At 42.7% G+C, this 20,929-nt stretch overlaps 2 protein-coding genes across 4 annotated transcripts in view; both read left to right on the top strand.

Annotated features, from left to right (window-relative positions):
- The window catches only part of LOC124041815, a 50,234-nt gene extending 39,974 nt beyond the window's left edge, over positions 1-10,260 (top strand). Inside the window, exons 4-9 of one of the 2 annotated variants that reach the window (XM_046359867.1) lie at positions 4,031-4,164; positions 5,126-5,215; positions 7,107-7,242; positions 7,558-7,691; positions 8,069-8,271; positions 8,833-10,260. In XM_046359867.1, coding sequence (XP_046215823.1) covers positions 4,031-4,164; positions 5,126-5,215; positions 7,107-7,242; positions 7,558-7,691; positions 8,069-8,271; positions 8,833-9,781 — 1,646 coding nt within the window. In that variant the 3' untranslated portion in view covers positions 9,782-10,260. Of the gene's footprint in view, positions 1-4,030; positions 4,165-5,125; positions 5,216-7,106; positions 7,243-7,557; positions 7,692-8,068; positions 8,272-8,829 lie in introns of both variants that reach the window. The other variant, XM_046359865.1, reaches the window with a different exon arrangement.
- Positions 10,261-11,568: 1,308 nt separating this feature from the next.
- Positions 11,569-20,929, top strand: LOC124041814 (exocyst complex component 3-like). 2 transcript variants are annotated; one of them, XM_046359864.1, is made up of 13 exons: positions 11,569-11,844; positions 12,619-12,783; positions 12,951-13,170; positions 14,533-15,214; positions 16,483-16,600; positions 16,786-16,911; positions 17,124-17,224; positions 17,577-17,687; positions 17,778-17,919; positions 18,044-18,166; positions 18,315-18,476; positions 18,686-18,807; positions 20,211-20,929. In XM_046359864.1, exons 2-13 carry the CDS (start codon positions 12,640-12,642, stop codon positions 20,413-20,415), a joined length of 2,256 nt encoding a protein of 751 aa, XP_046215820.1. In that variant the 5' UTR covers positions 11,569-11,844; positions 12,619-12,639; the 3' UTR covers positions 20,416-20,929. The 2 variants fall into 2 exon arrangements, with proteins under 2 accessions (XP_046215820.1, XP_046215819.1); XM_046359863.1 differs by lacking the exon at positions 11,569-11,844 and adding an exon at positions 11,888-12,054.

Raw genomic sequence — 20,929 nt, 5'->3', positions numbered from 1 at the left:
TATGCGGATGGCGAGAGCAATCAAAGAGTCCACATCTGAAGGAACCTCCCGGGAGAGAATCTCATCCTTAACCACTGCGTGGAGTCCCTCCAGAAAACGAGCGAGCAGCGCCGGCTCGTTCCACTCACTAGAGGCAGCAAGAGTGCGAAACTCAATAGAATAATCCGTTATGGACCGTTCACCTTGGCATAGGGAAGCCAGGGCCCTAGAAGCCTCCTACCAAAAACTGAACGGTCAAAAACCCGAATCATCTCCTCTTTAAAGTTCTGGTACTTGTTAGAGCAATCAGCCCTTGCCTCCCAGATAGCTGTGCCCCATTCTCGAGCCCGGCCAGTAAGGAGTGAAATGACGTAAGCAACCCGAGCTCTCTCTCTAGAGTATGTGTTGGGTTGGAGAGAGAACACAATCTCACACTGCGTGAGAAAGGAGCGGCACTCAGTGGGCTGCCCGGAGTAGCAAGGTGGGTTATTAACCCTAGGTTCTGGAGGCTCGGCAGGTCAGGAAGTAACAGGTGGCACGAGACGAAGACTCTGGAACTGTCCAGAGAGGTCGGAAACCTGAGCGGCCAGGTTCTCCACGGCATGGCGAGCAGCAGACAATTCCTGCTCGTGTCTGCCGAGCATGGCTCCTTGGATCTCGACGGCAGTGTAACGAGCGTCTGAAGTCGCTGGGTCCATTCCTTGGTCGGTTCCTTCTGTCATGCAGGTGAAAGAGGACCCAAAAGCGACTTGGCGAAAACAGAGTCTTTAATCCAGTAAAGTAAATACAATCAAAAAAACACAACTTTCACTCGAAATGACGAGGACAAACTGGAGACTCGATCTTGAACAGCAGGTGAACAGCAGGTTGCCTCGGGAAGGCACTTGAACCAGACAGACTCAGACACCTGCTCACCACGCAGCATCTGAGGAAAACACGACACGACAGGGCGATACACAAACACAGCACGGTGAATTCTAGACAAGGAACCGACAGGGCAGAAACGAATAACAAGGAGAGAAATAGGGACTCTAATCAGGGAAAAGGATCGGGAACAGGTGTGGGAAGGCTAAATGATGATTAGGGGAATAGGAACAGCTGGGAGCAGGAACGGAACGATAGAGAGAAGAGAGAGCGAGAGAGTGAGAGAGGGAGGGGGAGAGAGAGGGATAGAAAGAGGGAAAGAACCTAATAAGACCAGCAGAGGGAAACGAATAGAATGGGGAGCACAGGGACAAGACATGATAATAAATGACAAAACATGACATTTTCAACCAGCGATTGATTTGTGAGACTCTGCTGTAGAGCTCATCACTCCCCCTAACTGGGAGGGGGCCAGAGACAATTACTCAATGCCGCCACATCTTTCTAGCTGATTTACACGCTGAAGCTATGTTGCGCTTGGTGACCTCTGACTGTTTCATCCTAACATTGTTGGTGCCGACGTGGATAACAATATCTCTATACTCTCTACACTCGCCATTTTTAGCTTTAGCCAGCATCATCTTCAGATTAGCATTAACGTCGGTAGCCCAGCCTGATTGCAAGTTGTGACCGGACATGACCAATCAATGTGACAAATCATGTCCAATCAATTGAATTTACCCCAGGTGGACTCCAATCAAGTTGAAGAAACATCTCAAGGATGATCAAGCAGGACTCATTTAGTTTATTTTCGGGCAAGTCAATTAAAGGAAGCTTTTTTACATTTCACTGGATCCACTGTGACTGAAGCATACCAGTATCATTGACTATAACAAAGGCACTTCTCCCTATTGTGTTCTTATGGTCAAACTGTCAACCAGTTTTCTAAATTTGGAAATGTCCAACCACTTATAATCGAACTGGACATACTCTTACATTCACTGGTTCTCCCAGTTGAGGCTCAGATGCTTTGTACTGTTATAATTATCTTAGGTAGGGCAAACATGTACGTTCCCTTCATAATAGCCCTTACAGCAGTTGTGACGTCTTTGTTGTATGTGTGAGCCTCAACATATAGTACATTGGGAGTGATATTGGATGTGCTTTCTATTAAAAATACCAAGTTGTCAATAGTAATCCCCAGAAAATGATTTGCTGGCTGTTTCTGACCTGTAGGGAATGGCTGGAAGTGCGTGACCACAAGAGGAGTTGTTGGCACGATTTTCAAAAGCTTGATTGCTTTTACTACTGTTTCAGTTTTTTTTCATACCACCCCCGGAGGTCTTTTACTACAGCTATGCATTCATTGTGTGTGCCTGCCACCGTGCGTGTGTGTGTGCTCATGTCTGTGTGTGCTTGCGTGTGTGTTTGTGGGTCTCTTCATGAACTCACTCCTAAAAGTGCATTTCCATGTTATCCATGCTGTTACCAATGCAGTTGTCATGGCATTCAGTAAAGAAGGTTGATGCAATAAGGTATATCAACATAAGGACATAATTTTTGTACAATTCTATTGGTAATAGTGCCATGGATATCACACAGTCATAGTTATTACCTTGACAATCTATGTTTGTATGTAATACTATGCAGATGTACTGTATGTATTATTTATGCCATCTACTATGTATATTGTTTCAATTGCATTGTGGGCCTAATGTTCAGGAAGAGAATTCTGTGTTGGCCAGCAGTCATCAATATGTAACAGCTGTTATTATGAAATTCTTTACAGGCTAATGTAGCTTGCAATCCTGCACGCAATGGATTGAGCAGACGCCAGCCCACTGTTAGGGATATGGAGGAGATTGACAGATGGTTTAGTTGCGTGACAGTGTCGCCTCAGCCAGCCAACTCCTACTCCCTCTCTCTCTTTCTCCATTCCTGCTTCCCTCTGGTGATCATGACATGGATTTCCTTGTTTAGTCATGTAGGGGGTGGCCAGGAAGCCACTGGTGAATATAATTTGTGCTGTGAACACGCAAAGGCTGTCAGACATCAGGGACCGGGCACAGTCCCTTCTACTCCGTGCTCTCCCTCCCTGGCCAACCAGGTGATACCACAGCACAGGGAAGCAGTGGATTAGGGGCAGCCTAGTACTGTACTGTCTCTCTTTCGTCTGTGGTTCCCAGGGAGATGAGTGTAAACACTGCCTCTCTCCAGACACAGAATGTAGGGTCTATACCATTTAATAATAGCTTGAAGAAAAAGGTAGATTGGAAATACTATAAAAAAAGGGATATGCTTCATAAACTGAAAATATGAGCCCTTTAGGAACATATCACCACAGCATGTGTGTGTACACATGCTGGTCTCATAGACTAGACGTAACATAGTAAATTAAAAATACAGGAAACTCCAATGAGTATGATATGTTACGTTTGGTATAGTTACATTAGACAGAAGGTTATTTAAGGCAAAAGCAAAAGGAGGGTGGGCGTATAACGCGAACGTCTAACAACCCAAAGGTGTCATGTTCAAATCTCATCATGGAAAATGTAGCATTTTAGTTAATCAGCAACTTTGCAACTACTTACTACTTTTTAGATACTTTGCAACTACTTTCCATTTGAGCTAACCCTTCCCCTAACCCTAACATTAATGAACCTTTTAACCTAACTCATAACCCTAACCTTAACTCTAACCGTAACCCCTAGTCTAGCTAACATTAGCCACCTAGCTACCTAGCTAACATTAGCCATAAAAAAAAGAAATTCTTAACATATCATACCTATTGTTAATTTGTGTCATATTGTATGAATTGCAGTTCGTAACATACCATACGAAATAGATGACAAGTACAAATTAATACATACCATATGTAACATATACTAATTTGAGTGTCCCAGATTTACTATGCAACGTCTACCTGTGAGTCCAGGTTGGTGTACAACACCGTTTGTCTCTCTCTCTATCCCTCTCGCTCTCTGTGTGTAGGAGAAAGAGAGAGCGCTCTCGGACATGTTGTGGCATGTAATGAGTAATGAGTTCATGTTAGTGTGCATAGTATGAGACAAACTGTGAGAATTTGTATTATTATTGTGGACCCTAATCGACTGATTACTCATCATACATCTAAAAAACCTGTTAGTCCCCTCACTGAGAAGGTTTTGTCCTTTTTCCTCTTATCCAGCCATCCAGGAGAAGCCATGCAGAAAGCACATCATGAAGCCGCCTTTGAACCACCAGGATACCAGGAAAGAGAGCCTGCCCATTGGAACCCCGGGGACCAGCATCAGCGTGGTAGAGAGTGACCTCTTACTGGAGGTGAGACAGAGTGGAGCAGAAGGGTCAGGCTGTGGTTTGTCCTCCCAAGAGAGCACTGATAAGCGATGAGATGAAAGAGCACTGATGGGGCAGGGAAACGGCAATGACTGGGTCATCAGTCTTGGCGAAAGCAGTCTACCATGCTATGATTGTGTTATTTCTTTAAAATTAAGGAGTGCAAAATGGCAAATAAAAGCTTGAATGAAAAAAATCCACAAAGTTTAATTTAGTCCAAAATGATTGTAACCCTTGATAAAGAAATGCAAAAAAGACTGTATAAATGGAAAAAGTATTTGAAAATTACAATACAATTGCTAAGAGAAAGTTTTATTTAACAAGTAATAAAATACAATCTAGTAATAAAATACATTCTTCAACAATAGGTGTATAATATTATTGGCACCCCTTTTATTCAAAACCTGTCAATACCTCACCTTGCGAGGATAATGGCCCTGAGCCTTTTTCTAAAATGTTTTATGAGATTGGAGAACACACTGGGAGGGAGGGATCTTAGACCATTCCTCCATACATAATCTTTCCAGATCCTTGATATCCTTCATCTGTGCTTATCGACTACCCTCTTTTTTAAAAACATGTTTTTAGATAATGGCATAATTTATTATTTTTTTTGCAAGAAATTATAAAATGGTTTGGCAACCCTGTTTGTAAGCTTTTAAATGATATCAAACTTAACCGTTTATTTTTTCCAGTGATTAAGACGGGGATGTCTCATAGTAGGGTGGGGTATGCAAAATGGATCAACTTTGATTACGTCTATCTCCTAAATGTTTTGGAATTCAGGTCAAAGAAGTTACTTTCTGATCACTTCTACCATGAGCAAATATGTGTAGACATTTTCGTTCAAATCAAAAGGGGCGGGTCAAAAAGTTATTCAAATCAAATGGAACGACCCTATGCTGTTTCCGTGTATAAAGATGTATCCATGTCTCTTGTCTCCTAGTCCTTGACTGGTTTTGCCTTGGTGGTGGGCACAGATGGGTTGATATTCTACGTCTCCACCTCCATTGTTGACTACATGGGCTTTCATCAGGTATGTTATAACCACGACACTTTGTATTCTCAAATTGTGTATTATTACTCATCAAAATGGTCCTAATTATTGAGGGGAAAAGATAAATAATTAAAGTAAATTAGTTGAAATACAGTACCATTTTACAAGCCTTTAATAAAAAATTACATTCTGAGGAAAAATTGTACAGCATTTTAAAACGGGTTTAAAGTAAAACCACCAACAATAAAAAATGCAACAAAATGTATACATTGTTTTTTAATGCAAAACCATGCCCTTTTAGTCATAAACTAAACAAAACAGAAATCTAAATATGGTTGTATAAAACAGATGACCAACCATGTCAATAGTTGAAAATAGCCAGTTGTGTAATTCATAGGATTTTAATGATAATATGAGTTGTAAGGAAACAGAGCTTACTTTGTTTACTTCACACATTTGTAACTGTCCTTTTTGAGTGAATAGCTTTCTATTGGGCCACATTAAACATTGGGTTTTAACATGGGAAGGAGACAAAAGAGACTGTTGATCGCTTCTCTGATGGGAATTGAGATGGTGTGTTCAACAATAGTGGCGTTTCAGAAGGCAAGCATTGCGTGCAACAGAAGCAGATATATTTGGGACGGTTGAATACTGTAGTTGGGAGCCTGTCGTTTTATGAACAGTGGGTACAGATGGAGATGAAAAAAACAAGAGGAGTTACGAGTGTGGGTTGGGATTTCATCAGGGTAGCGTTGCATCTGTCCTCATGTAAGCAGCTCTGGTGTCACGCAAAGCACAAACAAGGCAGCGAGGAGGGCTTCCCACTATCCCACCGACCGAGGAGACTGCATGTTATAAATGCAAACTGTAGGGAGTCATAACTCATGACTCACTGATACAACTGTTGTCACCAATTACCCCTCCGTGTTACAAATTGTAGAGAAGTCATTAGTAATTACTCAACATTTTTACTATCTACTTCTCAGTTTTACTGATTTAAGTTACTATTTATAGATCTTTGACTGGCAAACAGTCAAACAAAGCAGTTTGATATTCCTGGATGCACTCAGTTGTCACGAACCGGCTCAAAGCCCGTAACAAAGGGAGACAACGTGGAGATAAGGAGTAGAAAAATATGTATTTATTAACTAAAGCAACTAAGTATAATATACAATGGTGTGTGTAATCAGTAATCAGTAGTGTAAGTGAGTGTTTTGCATGCATGAATGTGATAATGCAGGGTGATGAAAGGTGCCAAAGCAAACAAACAAAAGGCCACCAAGAACCACAACACAATCTACAACGGGTGTCTGCATGGAGAGAGTCTCCTCCATGAATGTGGAAGAGGTCTATTTATCCTGGGAGACACCTGGCCCAGGTGTTTCCCATGTAGCTGACGACCCTCTCAACTCCGCCCACCGGCATCCTAATAAGGAAACAAGAACAAAGACAGAATACGGCAGACAGAGTGGGAGGGTCGTCACACAGTAATGATCCAACAGTTAAACTCTTCATACATTCAGACTTTTTATTCTTCTCCAGTTTTAAGCCTTTCTGTTACAAAAAAAAAGATTTTAAAAAAGATGGAAAACGTGTACAGAACCCAGATCTCCCGTGTAGATCTAACTGGTGGAGAGGAATGCCGAGTGAACTCTGTCAGTCACAGAAGGCCCTCCGGAGGCTCCCTCCTGGTCAGTGGGGGTAAACAGAAAAACAGAAGCGTTAAGTTCTCAGTGGGCTCACGGCAGGCTGACACTTACGGTGTCTGTCCAGATACCACCATGGCGTGTAACCATAGACTCGCTTCACTCGACCGTGACACAGGTTAAGTGGGGAGGTCACTGTGTTGGCCAAACACAATCGACAGTCCTAATGTGGGGGTTAATTGGTTGTTTGGTGACTTGTTCCCCCTTCTCATCCCCTCACATAGACGGATGTGATGCATCAGAATGTATTTGATTATATACATGTGGAGGAGCGGCAGGAGTTCAGAAGACAGCTCCACTGGGCCATGAACCCCGGGCCCCAGGGGGCCTCCCTGGACCAGCACTCGGCCACAGTAACTGGTGTGTAGATAATAACCTCTGTCACTCTGTGGAGCCGATAAACACTGCAGGAAAGCCCCTCATCTTCACATGCAACTTGTCATTTAGATTAGTTTCCATGTATTACCATTTTGAAGAGGGACACAAGGGTTAGTACATTAGTTATTGTATACAAGACACAGACAGAAAGAAAGGATACTGTATTTAATTTGTACTTTGTAATACTATCCTAAAACCTCTCACAGTAATATTGGTGGTTAGAAGACCAAAACAAATATAATGGATTGTATTTGTTACATAGGTTGTACTAACAGAAATGCTGTGGCTGTCCTGTAGATGATGACTTTGTGATGAGCAGTCTCTTTAACGCCCTGGAGCCTGACGGTGTTCCTCTAGAGCTCACCTCTTTCCTGACTCGCTGTTTCATCGCCCGGGTCCGCTGCTTATTGGACAGCACCTCAGGCTTTCTGGTGAGTATCGCGGCTCACACAAGTATCTGACAATATCAACTCTTACAATCATCATTTACCACTGTGCTCAATACAGTATAAAGTCAGTTCTTTTTTGTGGGAGATATCTTGAATGTGTCGGTGCTTTACAGTAACACTAACCTTGCCTCGGACCCCAAAGAGCAGGTGCACTACATAACTGAATATATCGTCATTTACCATTGTGCTCAACACAGTATGAAGTCGGTTATGTTTTGTGGGAGTTATATATGTGCACCTGCTCTTTGGGTGTCGAGGCAAGGCTACTGTTACTGTAAAGCACCGACACTTTCAAGATATCTGTTCATGTAAAAAGTGTTTTACAGATAACTTTGATTGATTGATGGATGTTTTGGCAGAGCATGCAGTTCCAGGGCAGCCTGAAGTTCCTACAGGGCCAGAAGAAGAAGACAGAGTCCGGGGCACTGCTGCCCCCCCAGCTGGCCCTGTTCTGTGTGGCCGTTCCCCTCATGATACCCTCCATCACAGAGCTGAATATGAAGAACATGACGGCCAGGAGCAAGAACAAGGGCCCCGTCATCACCACACTGGATAAGCACAGGTAAGCACTGTGGGAGTGGTGTGCATGGGGAGAGCTGAGCAGTGAGAACTCTTCCTCAAATAATGTGTGTCTATATCAGGGTTTTCCAAACTCGGTCCTCGGGACCCCAACGGGTGCACCTTTTGGTTTTTGCCCTAGCACTACACAGCCGATTCAATTAATCAACTAATCTTCAAGCATTGATCATTTGAATCAGCTGTGTAGTGTTAGGGCGAAACCCAAAACGTGCACCCCTTGGGGTACCAAGGACTAAGTTTGGGAAACGCTGGTCTATATAATGTTTTAAATAAACTTGATAAAGGAGCGAGGCATGGACATAATTTTGTTTACTAGCAATTTACAATTCAAGACATGTTTATTACACCATCAATTTCAGAATCAAATCACTGGGTATGCTGAATTTGGTCAAATTAGTACGTCATACTGTACACAACTAGCAGATTATATAATGCATATATGACCATTTATACATTTTGTCACGGTTCCCAGTGACAAGAGGCATTGTTCCTCCAGAGGCTCATATGACAGCAGTGACTTACTGTTTCTGAATTGGTCCAGCAGCACTACCAGAGAACCCTGCCACTACACCCCATGGACACCCCTCTCCAAAGACGGCACCAGGTACAAGAACGACAGCTACTACACCCAGGAGGAGCCCCTGAACTTCTGCCTATCCTCCATGAGTGGTGGGCCCAAACCTCAGAGCATGGATCATCCATGGGACATCCGCACAGGGTCCGCCATGCGAAAGGGCCCCAGCGGCACCTACACACCAGGCAGACAAAGCAAGTACAATCACCTGTGGAAGACTAGATCCTACAGGATATCTCCAGGATATCACGGTAACAGACAGGACGCATCTCAGAACAAGCTATACGGAGGCCTCCACAGGACTGAGGTGGAGAGCTACTGCGAAGATGGCATGAAGACAGACAACAGGTACATGGGCGGCCATCTTGACTGTTACAATGGCATGGTGTTGCCTGAGACGGCCATAAAAACAGAGCAGGACTCTGACTCAGAAAACGTTTGCAATATCTACGGCTTGCCCCAAAATAGAGCCTGGGTGGGGAACGAAAAGCGCTACATGGGCTACTCAGAAGAACCACAGGTGAAGTCAGAGGCTGACTACTATGAACAATACACCACCTGCCAAAAGAACAAGACCAACATGAGCCCAATGCTCAATGGACACCATAAATACTTATATACAGTGGGGAACAGGGCTCAGAAGGATCACAGGATACCACACTCAGACTCTCTGTGTAGCAGTCAGGGAGAAAACTGTATGGACATCAGTGTATATGGCTACATGGAGCAAGACAACAAACTGAACTACGAGTTCAGGAATCACCTGGTCCACGCTATAAAGAAGGAACCCATGGACTCACCTCCATGGTCTGACAGTGGCCATGACATTAGCCAAATACCCATGCAGAGAAATATGATTCCCAACTCGTCAATGAATGCTATTGTATACAAACCAAACCCATATATCTACATGCAATGAGCTCAAGGGACAATCTTAAAAACCACCTGGACTCCACCTTGCTTCTTTATTGTATTGATTCTTAAAATAGCAGGGTGGGTTTATACTCAACTCAGGTAATCAACAGTGTTACAAAGCAGAAAGATATGGAAGCAATGGAGAGATGTTTTTATATGACACGAATATGACATGCAGAACCTACTGCAATTCACATGAGTTCTACATTTGTTTTTTAACACATTTCATAACTTCTCGTTTTTAAGCCAAGCCATGTCACCCGTCATGTCAAATTAACTGTATTTCTATTCAATGCATTTTACAGCAAATGGAACAGAAAATACATGCATTGATTAATTAAATTGGGGGCTCCTGAGTTGCGCAGCTGTCTATGGCACTGCATCGCAGTTCTAGAGGCATAACTACAGACCTTGGTTCGATCCCGGGCTGTATCACAACCGGCTGTGATTGAGAGTCCCATAGGGTGGCGCACAATTGGCACAGCGTCGTCCGGGTTAGGGGAGGGTTTGGCCGGGGTAGGCTGTCATTGTAAATAAGAATTTGTTCTTAACTGACTTGCCTAGTTAAACAAAGGATTATAAATAAAACATGTAATGTAGTTTGTTTTTGATTGATTATTCAGATGAACATAAAAATCCTACTAATTTCTTTGCATTGATTTATAATGTGATTGATGCTTCAATGTCCATTGAGTCATGAACCTTTTATGAATGAGGTACTGCATCTTCATTGTTTTTATTCATGACAGGTTGAATTAATGTATTATTTTAACAGTGAGTTTGTCATTTTTGTCTTATAAAACATTGTTACAAATGTAAATTAAACAAAGCTTCACCTAACAGCCATTTACAAACATAAGCATAATAATGTAAAAATGTATTACACAGAAATACTGTTAATTTAAGTTTCTGGTCCAATGTAACATTATCTGTCAATGTTTGTAATATTTTAGTACATTCAAAAGAAATGTTAGAAACTATAACTCTATTTTATGAATTCAATTTGTTATTATACTTTTAAAATCAAAAAATATTTGAAACTATGACATGTCCCATTATGTATTCCATAGCTGCATGCAGCAGTCTCTACGGCATTATTTTATGCCGTTAGTTTTTAAAAAGAAAGCTTTCCGAGCTCTTTCGCTTGCATTTGTCTTTATTTAAAACTATTATGCAAATGTAAATAATGTAATTCCAGACTTTTTTTAACAACTGTTGGTAATGCTTTTTATTGTGTATTTATTGTAAGTACTTTACACTGAACAGGAGAGAAACAAAAGGTTTATCGTAATATATTGAACCAATAAATAAATAACACAACCTGCGTGTTGCACTGTAGGCACATTTTACAGAAAGGATTACAGGCATACAAGTTTCAGATATCAATTGAATTCAATAGGCATTTAACATGTTTTGTTATTTAGCACAATAAAATCATAAAACAAGTGCAGATTATTATCTTATTTATTTGAACACTGAAAATATGAATAAAATGCTGGATACAGATCTCCATACAAAAAGAAAGCTATGATATTTATGAGGATTTATTTTTCAAATAAACACTACATTTAGCGCTCAGGGCAGTTGGGGAATTAAAACCAAATTGTTACGTTCCTACACATTTTAGCCAAAGAGGTTCCAGTATGAAGATTGGCTAAAACTGCTTCTCCAATAGAAATCCCTGATCACGCAATGTCATGGCTATGCGGATGAAGTCATAACGCTCGTCTCGCCCAAACTGCGCATATGCAGACCGTAAAATCAAAGCCACTCCTTCGATATAAAGTTGTTTTGGACGAAAATGTAAATTTATCAGTTTCTCACTCTGACGAGCTTGTAGTTATAACAAGTTCAACTACCTAAGACTTTGTCTCGAATCTATATTGGGCATTAATATTTTGAAAAAATGAACAACTAAGGAAGAATTGTTCACTTATCTCATTGACTTCTTATACCCCAAACCCCGACCAGGTCTGTTTCCCAGCGTTCCCGGAAGTCTTGCGATGTTATGCCTCTGGGTTTAGAAACTGTGTTGCAGCTAATGACTCCTGTTTATAGAAATCAACGGTAAAATAAAATACAGTTGTGAGAAATTGCATACTCTTTCCAAAGTCGCGCAACACATGATGCTCTCAAGCGTGCTGTGTCAGCTGCTACTGGGGCGGCGCACGAGAAAGGTCAACCAGGAACTGAACTAGGAGAAGCAGTGTTGGAATTGAAATGGGATAATTTGAACGACAGTTTACCTATACCTATTCAAACGTATTATTAGAGTTGGTAAGATATTGGATTTGTTAATTTTACATTTCAAGTGAGTGTTGTACACGGACTAGCGTTGTGTTTACTGATTGGGCTGTGTGTGCGTCCTTCCTCTCGCCAAACTAGGCTGCTAGCTGTCTAGTATACCATTAACATGGGCTGCTTTCTAGTAAGTCAATATGGGAGAGACTTTAAACACACAGATGACGCTTAAACCGCCTAGCAAAAACCTAAAATTGACTCTAACGAAATGTTTATAGCTTATGAAATAAATTAAAGATCGGTTTGGTCGTCAGGCTTGTCCTTATATGGTTAGTCTTTTCCAGTCAACATAGCTAGCTACTGTACTCCAGTAAAATGCCAGATAGTAGTAGTAAGTTAGCTAACATTATGCCAGCAAGTAGCATTAGCCAAGGCAGCTAAACGTTAACGTTACCCAATGCAATGGGCACTCACCTCACACAGGCACTGTCAGTATTAATGGTTTAATAACGCAATCGACCTGATATAGTGCCTTGCAACATTTTCGTCGTAATCACAACGTGTATCGTTCAGTTTCGTGAGCATCTTGATCTTTGACAGACCCAGCTTGGCGTTGTTGTCATGGAGGAGACGAACAGGGAGGCTGTCGCTACCGCGGTGCAGAGGGTGGCAGGGATGCTGCAGCGCTCGGACCAGTTGGACAAAGTAGAGCAGTACCGCCGGCGAGAAGCTCGCAAGAAAGCTTCAGTAGAAGCCCGACTGAAGGTAGAAAATGACGACGCTAAGAAGACATGAGATACATTCTGTACTTCCCTATTGTTCATAGACATTTAGTCTGCATGAGAGCTGTAACGTTATATATATATATATATATATATAAACACATGGCTCAGGCCTGAAACGCCTTACCTGGTCTCTTTCCCTCTCCCCAGGCTGCCATCCAGTCCCAGTTGGACGGGGTCCGCACAGGGCTCAGTCAGCTCCATAATGCCCTGCGGGATGTCAAGGACATACAGAACTCCCTGGCAGACGTCAGTAAGGACTGGAGGCAGAGTATTAACACGATTGAGAACCTCAAAGATGTGAAAGATGCCGTTGTTCAGCACAGTCAGCTTGCCTCAGCTGTCGAGAATTTAAAGAATATCTTCTCAGGTACGCTGCACAACTACTACATGTGCCTCAAAGAAAAACTGTTATTGTTGTCAGTCTTTGCATTTGTGTACATAGAATGTACTGTTACAAAGTATTAATGCATTAATATACTGTCAGGTACATAATTATTGGCACCGTGATAAAGATGAGCAAAGAATACTGTAAAAAATTAAGAATATAAATTCTGAGCTATATTGTAGGCTAAAAACAAAAGGAAAATTATTTTATACGAATATAATTGCTTATAGAACATTTGTTTAACAAGTAATAAAAACTATCTCAAAGATGGAGGCCAAATATATTGGAACCCCTGTTTTCAATATTCTAGCATCCTCCCATTGAACACATTGGGAGGACCATTCTTCCATAGAGTCTTTCCAGATCCTTGATATCCTTTGTCTGCTCTTATGGACTGCCCTCTTCAATTCAATTCAAACCACAGATTTTCAATGGGTTTCAAGTTCTGAGACTGAGATGGCCATTTCTTTGTGGATTCTGATTAGTGCTCGGGGTTATTGTCTTGCTGGAAGATCCAGTTGCGGCCAAGTGTCAGCCTCCTAGCAGAGGCAACCAGGTTTGGTACTTGGTAAAGTTCATGATGGCGTTGACCCCCAGGACCAGTGGAAGCAAAATATCCCAATAACAAAGAAGATGCACCACCATAATTTACCGTAGGAATGAGGTACGTTACTGCATATGCTTCTGTTTTTCAAGGCCAAACCCATTCCATCTGACCATAGCACCGGATTCAATCCAAGTGCCAATGCTGTTTTACAAACTCTAGGCAGTGCTATGGTCAGATGACATGAAAATAGAGCTATACACACAATTGGTGGGTTTGGTGTAGAAAAGTACCTCATACCTACAGTTAACATTTGGTGGTGCATCATTAACTATAAAATGTACCATGACATTTTAGCCCAAAACCTGGTTGCCTCTGCCAGAAGGCTGACACTTGGCCGCAAGTGGATCTTTCAGCAAGACAACCCCAGGCACGCATCAAATCCACAAAGAAATGGTTAATTTGCCACAAAATCTGTCTCCGTGCTTGAACCACTCCAATCTCATAAAATATTTTAGAAAAAGGCTGTGTTGTCATCTTCACGGAGGGAGGGTGCTGGAGTACTGAAAACGGAAGCCAATCATTTCGACCCCTATCTTTTTAGATGTTTTTAATTATTTGTTCAACTTAATCTCCTTCTCCGAGCAATTTTATTAGTATAATATCATTAGCACATTCTTTAGAGCATGCAATATAGCTCAGTACTTGTATTATTTATTTTATACAGTCTTTTTTGCTCATCTTTATCAAGGGTGCCAATAATTATCTACCTTGCTGTATACCATTCCCCTTCTGTGCAGTGCCTGAGATAGTGGCAGACACCCAGGTGCTGATTGAGCAGGCTGAGCTGCTGGAGGCCCACCGTAAACTCATGGATCTGGAATGCTCGCGGGACGACCTCATGTATGAGCAGTACCGAATGGACAGCAAAAACACTCACGACATGAACCTGATCCGCAACTACTTTGGCGCGGTGCAGGGCCTGTCTGACGACCTGGCCAAGCAGCTGTGGATGGTGCTGCAGCGCGCCATGGGCACGGTGCGCCGCGACCCCACCATGCTGGTTTCCGTGGTGCGCATCATTGAGCGTGAGGAGAAGATTGACCGGCGCATGCTGGACCGCAAGAAGCAGACGGGCTTTATCCCCCCAAGTCGGCCCAAGAGCTGGAAGGAGAAGATGTTTGAGGTGCTGGAGGGCACGGTCACCACACGCATCGAGGGCAGCCAGTCGGTGACGCGAGAGGCAGACAAGATGTGGATGGTGAGGCTCTTGGAGATCACCAGGAAATACGTGCTGGACGACCTGATTGTGGTGAAGAACCTGATGGTGCAGTGCTTCCCACCACACTACAACACCTTTGACAGGTTTTTAAAGCTGTACCACAACGCCGTGTCCATGCGGGTGCAAGAGCTGGCTGCAGAAGACCTGGAGGCCAACGAGATCGTGTCCCTCCTCACCTGGGTCCTCAACACATACAAAAGGTATCCTTTCTCATCCCGTATTCACAAAAGATGCTAAAAGTAGGAGGGCTGATATAGGAACAGTTTTGTCTTTTAGATAATATTGAATACGATTAGGCTATGGATATGGAGGACCTGAGCCTAGATCGTGTCTCTCCTACTTTGAGACACTTTTTGAATACAGGTCAGGCTCTAATCTGCTCTCTCTGTGGCTCATGTAGCATCAGTGATAACTGGGCAGCAGTCCAATCATAGCTCAGTGGAATATGCAGGATTTGAATTACCCTGCAAGCAGTTATTGACAAGGTAAGACAGAAATCCTTGCTTTGGTGTGTAGTTTCCCTGACACTATTTCCAAATACTAACGTTTTAGCATTTGTGGCACAAATCCCATTAAAGTCATGATACCAAATATTAATCTTTTAGTGACTTTGCTGAGCTTTGCATTTAATATTAGATATTTTCAGATGAATAATGCTAATATCGTTACCATGACTTAAATGGGATTTGTGCCTCAAATGCTAAAATATTAGCATTTGGAAACATTTCCTGGGAAATAAAACCAAAGCATAGATTGCTGTCATGCCTTGTCCATAGACTGCTTACAAGGTTTGGAGACCAATGTAATTTGGGTGAACCACCCCTTTAACCTCTCCCCATTTGTGTGTGGAGTGTTTCTCAAAATCATTAAATTGATGTAGGAAGAACATTGGCACAGAAATACTTTTGTACTCTCCATATATGGGAAGGACTTGTAAGCTCTGCAAAGAGCAACTAACGCAATATTTAAAGCTAAACAGTCCCTTGGCATGAGAGGGTGTGCATAGCATGCGATCTAAGCAAAATTGCTGTGGATAATCCAATGAATGCACATACTACTGCACATTGCGTGCACCGACAGGATTGAACGGAGAAAGATTAATTCAAAACATAAGGAACTAGCCTTATATCCAATTCTGACACAAACATCAGCCAACAGCTACCATGGAAACCACAACCACTGATTGGATGAGGCTGTAGAATTATAGATCACTTATATTCACAATGATTTTCTGAGTGTGTGTGTTTACGTGCGACTGCTTGTGAGAAGCCTATGTTTATTGGTATCTGTGTGTATAATATGGATTCAAGCATTGTCGTGTGTGCAGGTGCGCAAGCATGCCATGGTGTGTCTCTGTAGCTGTCTGTTATATGTCATGTATTTGAATGTATTAATTCCCACAGACAATATACTACAGGTTGGGCTGTGTTGCCATGTTCTAGCACCCTACTGTGTTTATGTGTTCCAGTGTGGAGATGATGGGTCACCCAGATCTGGTGACAGAGTATGACATCCACCTGATGGATCCTCTACTGCCTCAGAAGGTGGTGGATGAGCTTCTCAGCAAATACGTCCAGACCTTCACTGTGAGTCCAGCCAACACACACTCTGTGATAGCAGCGACATACTCTATGGTGGCTCTTGTCAGATATACAACTCTCTCTCTCTGCGTCAGTAAACAAAGATGAAGCTGCCACTAATGAAATGTTTCACGAATTATTAAAGACAGGTAACATTGCTCTGGCTGACTCTCTCTCGCACCCTTCCACAGTCTAACATCACTGGCTGGCTTCGCAAGGCTCTGGAGACAGACAAGAAGGACTGGTTTAAAGAGACAGAACCAGAGGCGGATCAAGATGGATACTACCAGACCACCCTCCCCGCCATAGTCTTCCAAGTATAACCAGTCACCAGCCTGGCATCAGCCAGAATCTCTTTAACCCACTGGACTAAGTGTTACTAGTTGCTACTACAGTAGCGTTACTATACTAGACAATGTGTATGTGATAAAATTAGGATCTGAGAATTACAGTGAGTCACTAGTGTGTACTGTAAGTCTATTGGATGGGGGACAATCATCTGACATGGTTGTTTTTGTCTCCTCATCAGATGTTTGAGCAGAATCTCCAAGTGGCAGCCCAGATCGACGAGACCTTCAAAGAGGAGGTCCTGAAGCTCTGTTTAAAACAAATGAATTCATTCCTCATCAGGTAACATGGATTTCATAATGTTGTGTTAATAATTATGTAGTGATTAGTCATTTACATTGATGGCAGTAAAGGTGTGTTACAGAATATGGGGCGGCAGGGTAGCCTAGTGGTTAGAGCGTTCGACTCGTCACCGAAAGTTTGCATGTTCAAATCCCCGAGCTGACAAGGTACAAATCTGTCGTTCTGCCCCTGAACAGGCAGTTAACCCACTGTTCCTAGGCCGTCATTGAAAATAAGAATGTGTTCTTAACTGACTTGCCTAGTTAAATAAAGGTAATAAAACATTTTTTTTTATCAGGGATGGATTGCTATATATATGACATCTCTACAATTGTCTTCTATTGCTGTTCAGATACAGGGAAGAGGCGATCGCCTACAAGGAGGACCACTTGAGAGACCGGCAGCTTCCTCAGTGCTACGTCCAATACATGATCGCCATTATAAACAACTGTCATACATTCAAGTGATTCCCATTTGACAATTCCCTGTAAATATGAATGTCTTCTCTAACCTAATGCTGCTAATGTATATCTAACCGTACCTCTGCTCCTAGGGAGTCTATTAACAGTCTAAAGAAGAAATACTTCAAATCTACGGAGCCCACCCAGAATGATGCTGCCATAGAGAGGACCCTGAACGACGTGGCCAAAGATGGATGCCAGTTTCTACTGGATGAAGTTTTCCTGGATTTGGAGGTTAGAACGAAGTGTTTGTGGACATATTTTAAGCTCATTTGTTACGGTTCTAGTGTAATATTTGACAGAATGTTGCCATGAACACGGTTCTGTTGTATTTGATTGGTGATTTTTCTCTCCACAGCATCATCTCAGTGAGTTGCTGACCCGGAAGTGGTTGACGGGGACCCATGCAGTGGACACCATCTGTGTGACCGTCGAGGATTACTTCAATGACTTCGCCAAGATCAAGAAGCCTTTCAATACGGTACATGGAGAAATCAATCAATTGATATAATCATATCAAATGAAAGGCTTGGACAATTGATTGATCTGGAGAACTCTACACATTTTGTACAAATTGATAGTGGTCATCCTGTGTGTGTGACTGGGTATGTTGTATGTGATGTGTTTAGGAGATGACCAGCGAGGCCCATCGCAGGGTGGTGGTGGAGTACATCAAGGCAGTGATGCAGAAACGGATCACCTTCAAGAACGCAGATGAGAGGAGGGAGGGAGCGGACAGGATGATTAAAGAGGCTGAGCAGTTCAAGTTCCTCTTCAGGAAACTCACTGCTGTGAGTGTTTATTTCCTGTTACAGAAGTGTTCTCTTTTCCAATGAGATGCTCAGTAGAAACTACATGCATCTTGATCTAGTCTTTCAGCAAATAGTTAGTCACGATTCATTATTCATTTTTGATGTAAGGAAGACTGCTTTTCTCTGAGTCCATACGCTGATACTATTGCTGATTCTTACAGTTTGTTTGTTCTGTCTCTGTTCTCCAGGGTGAGGAGACTGATCGGCTGTGCGATTCCATCGCTGCTATAGCTGAGGTGTTTAAACTCACAGACCCCACCCTGCTGTACCTGGAGGTCTCCACACTGGTGTCCAAATACCCTGACATCAGGTTAGATCATACGCCACTTAACACATAGGCTACACAGAGAATGAATGTTAGTGGGGTATCATGGTTTTCAATAGAATAACCTTGGCTGTAGGAGAAGTTACTTCAGATGTACTGTATAAGACACTACATAACCAAAAGTATATGTGGACACCTGCTCGTCAAACATCTCATTCCAAAATCATGGACATTAATATGAGGTTGCCCCCCCCCCCCCCTTTGCTGTTATAACAGCCTCTCCACTCTTCTGGGAAGGCTTTCCACTTGAAGTTGTAACATTTCTGCAGGGACTTGCTTCCATTCAGCCACAAGAGCATTAGTGTGGTCGGGCGCTGATGTTGGGTGATTAGGCCTGGCTCGCAGTCGGTGTTCCAATTCATCCCAAAGGTGTTCAATGGGGTGGAGGTCAGGGGTCTGTGCAGTACAGTCAAGTTCTTCCAAATCGATCTCAACAAACCATTTCTGTGTGGACCTTGCTTTGTGCATGGGAGCATTGTCATGCTGAAACAGGAAAGGGCCTTCCCCAAACTGTTGCCACAAAGATGAAAGCACAGAATCATCTAGAATATCATTGTATGCTGTAGCGTTTAGGATTTCCTTTTACTGGAACTAAGGGGCCGAACCACGAAAAATAGCCCTAGACCATTATTCCTCCTCCACCAAACTTGACAGTTGGCAATATGCATTGGGGCAGGTAGCTTTCTCCTGGCATCCGCCAAACCCAGATAAGTCCGTCGGACTACCAGATAGATATGCATGATTCAACACTCCAGAGAACGCGTTTCCATGGCTCCAGAGTCCAATGGCAGCGAGCTTTACACCACTCCAGCTAACGGTTGGCATCATGCATGGTGGTCTTAGGCTTGTGTGAGGCTGCTTAACCATAGAAACCTATTTCATGAAGCTCCCGACGAACAGTTCATGTCCTGACATTGCTTCCAGAGGCAGTTTGGAACTCTGTAGTGAGTGTTGCAACCGAGGACTGATGATTTTTATGCTCATACAGCACTTGGCGGTCCCATTCTGTGTGGCTTACCACTTCACGGCTAAGCCGTTGTTGCTCCTACACATTTGCACCTCACAATAACAGCACTTACAGTTGACCAGGGCATCTCTAGCAGGGCAGAAATTCCATGTTGAAAGTCACTGAGCTCTTCAGTAAGGCCATTCTACTGCCAATGTTTGTCTACAGAGATTGCATGGCTGTGTGCTCTATTTTATACACCTGTCAGCAACAGGTGTGGCTGAAATAGCCTAATCCACTAATTTGAAGGTGTCCACATAGCACATACTTGTGTATATATAGTGTATCTACTCAAATTGTTATGTGATGTCCATTGATTTTACCGTTGTAGGCTTAATTGATTGTCCTTCAGTAAAAAGGTGTCTGTCCTCTGTTCCCATAGGGAAGAGCACATCGTGGCCTTACTAGCGGTGAGAGGGGACGCTAGCCGAGAAATGAAGCAGATGATCATCGAGACGCTGAACCAGAACAAGCCTTCCTATGCCGGCAACAATCAGCCCATCTTCAAGGACATCACAATCCCCACCGTGACCATGACCTCCATGTCCTCCTCTATGGCTGCCACTGCCAACAAACTGCTGAAATAAATAACTAGATTCTGGAGAGAGATGGAGACACCTGGGTCGTATTCATTAATGCACAAGGTAGCAAATCAATTTAAAGGAAAATAAAAAACAAGCGTTCATTATTGCAGGGTTTCCCAAACTCGGTCCTGGGAAACCCTGCCTTATTGGACACGTTTGGATAGTCCCTCCCTGTTTTAGTGCTTAGTGATTACGACCCCGGCACAAAAAAAAACACACTTCAAAAAATCATGATTTTTCTTTTCTTTTGCACTTTTGAAACATATTCCACAGACCTCAGATGAAAGGCTTGGACTGTAAAGTCCTTGAGGATCTGTAAGCGTATGATACTTGATGAATGAACCGTCGAACACTACCAAGTGGTTTTGTTACTGAAATGAGACCTTGCTCACAACACCCACCCCTCCATGCTTGCCTTATACAATTAACAGTTTGAAATTGTTTCAGTAAAACCTTTTCAGTGTGAGATGCTGAATGTCTGTCAGAAAATCTATTAAAGAAATCCTTTCCCCTGTCA

Source organism: Oncorhynchus gorbuscha, linkage group LG08, assembly GCF_021184085.1.
Source record: "Oncorhynchus gorbuscha isolate QuinsamMale2020 ecotype Even-year linkage group LG08, OgorEven_v1.0, whole genome shotgun sequence".
Classification (NCBI taxonomy): domain Eukaryota; kingdom Metazoa; phylum Chordata; class Actinopteri; order Salmoniformes; family Salmonidae; genus Oncorhynchus; species Oncorhynchus gorbuscha.
The sequence above is the reverse complement of the archived record's forward strand: the minus strand, read 5'-3'. Positions and strand labels throughout refer to the sequence as shown.

Coding starts and splice junctions, on each gene's coding strand:
- LOC124041814 (XM_046359864.1), top strand. CDS start 12,640: ATGGAGGAGACGAACAGGGAGGCTGTCGCTACCGCGGTGCAGAGGGTG. Junction 15,215..16,482: donor GTCCTCAACACATACAAAAG/GTATCCTTTCTC, acceptor TATGTGTTCCAG/TGTGGAGATGATGGGTCACC. Junction 18,477..18,685: donor TCTTCAGGAAACTCACTGCT/GTGAGTGTTTAT, acceptor TCTGTTCTCCAG/GGTGAGGAGACTGATCGGCT.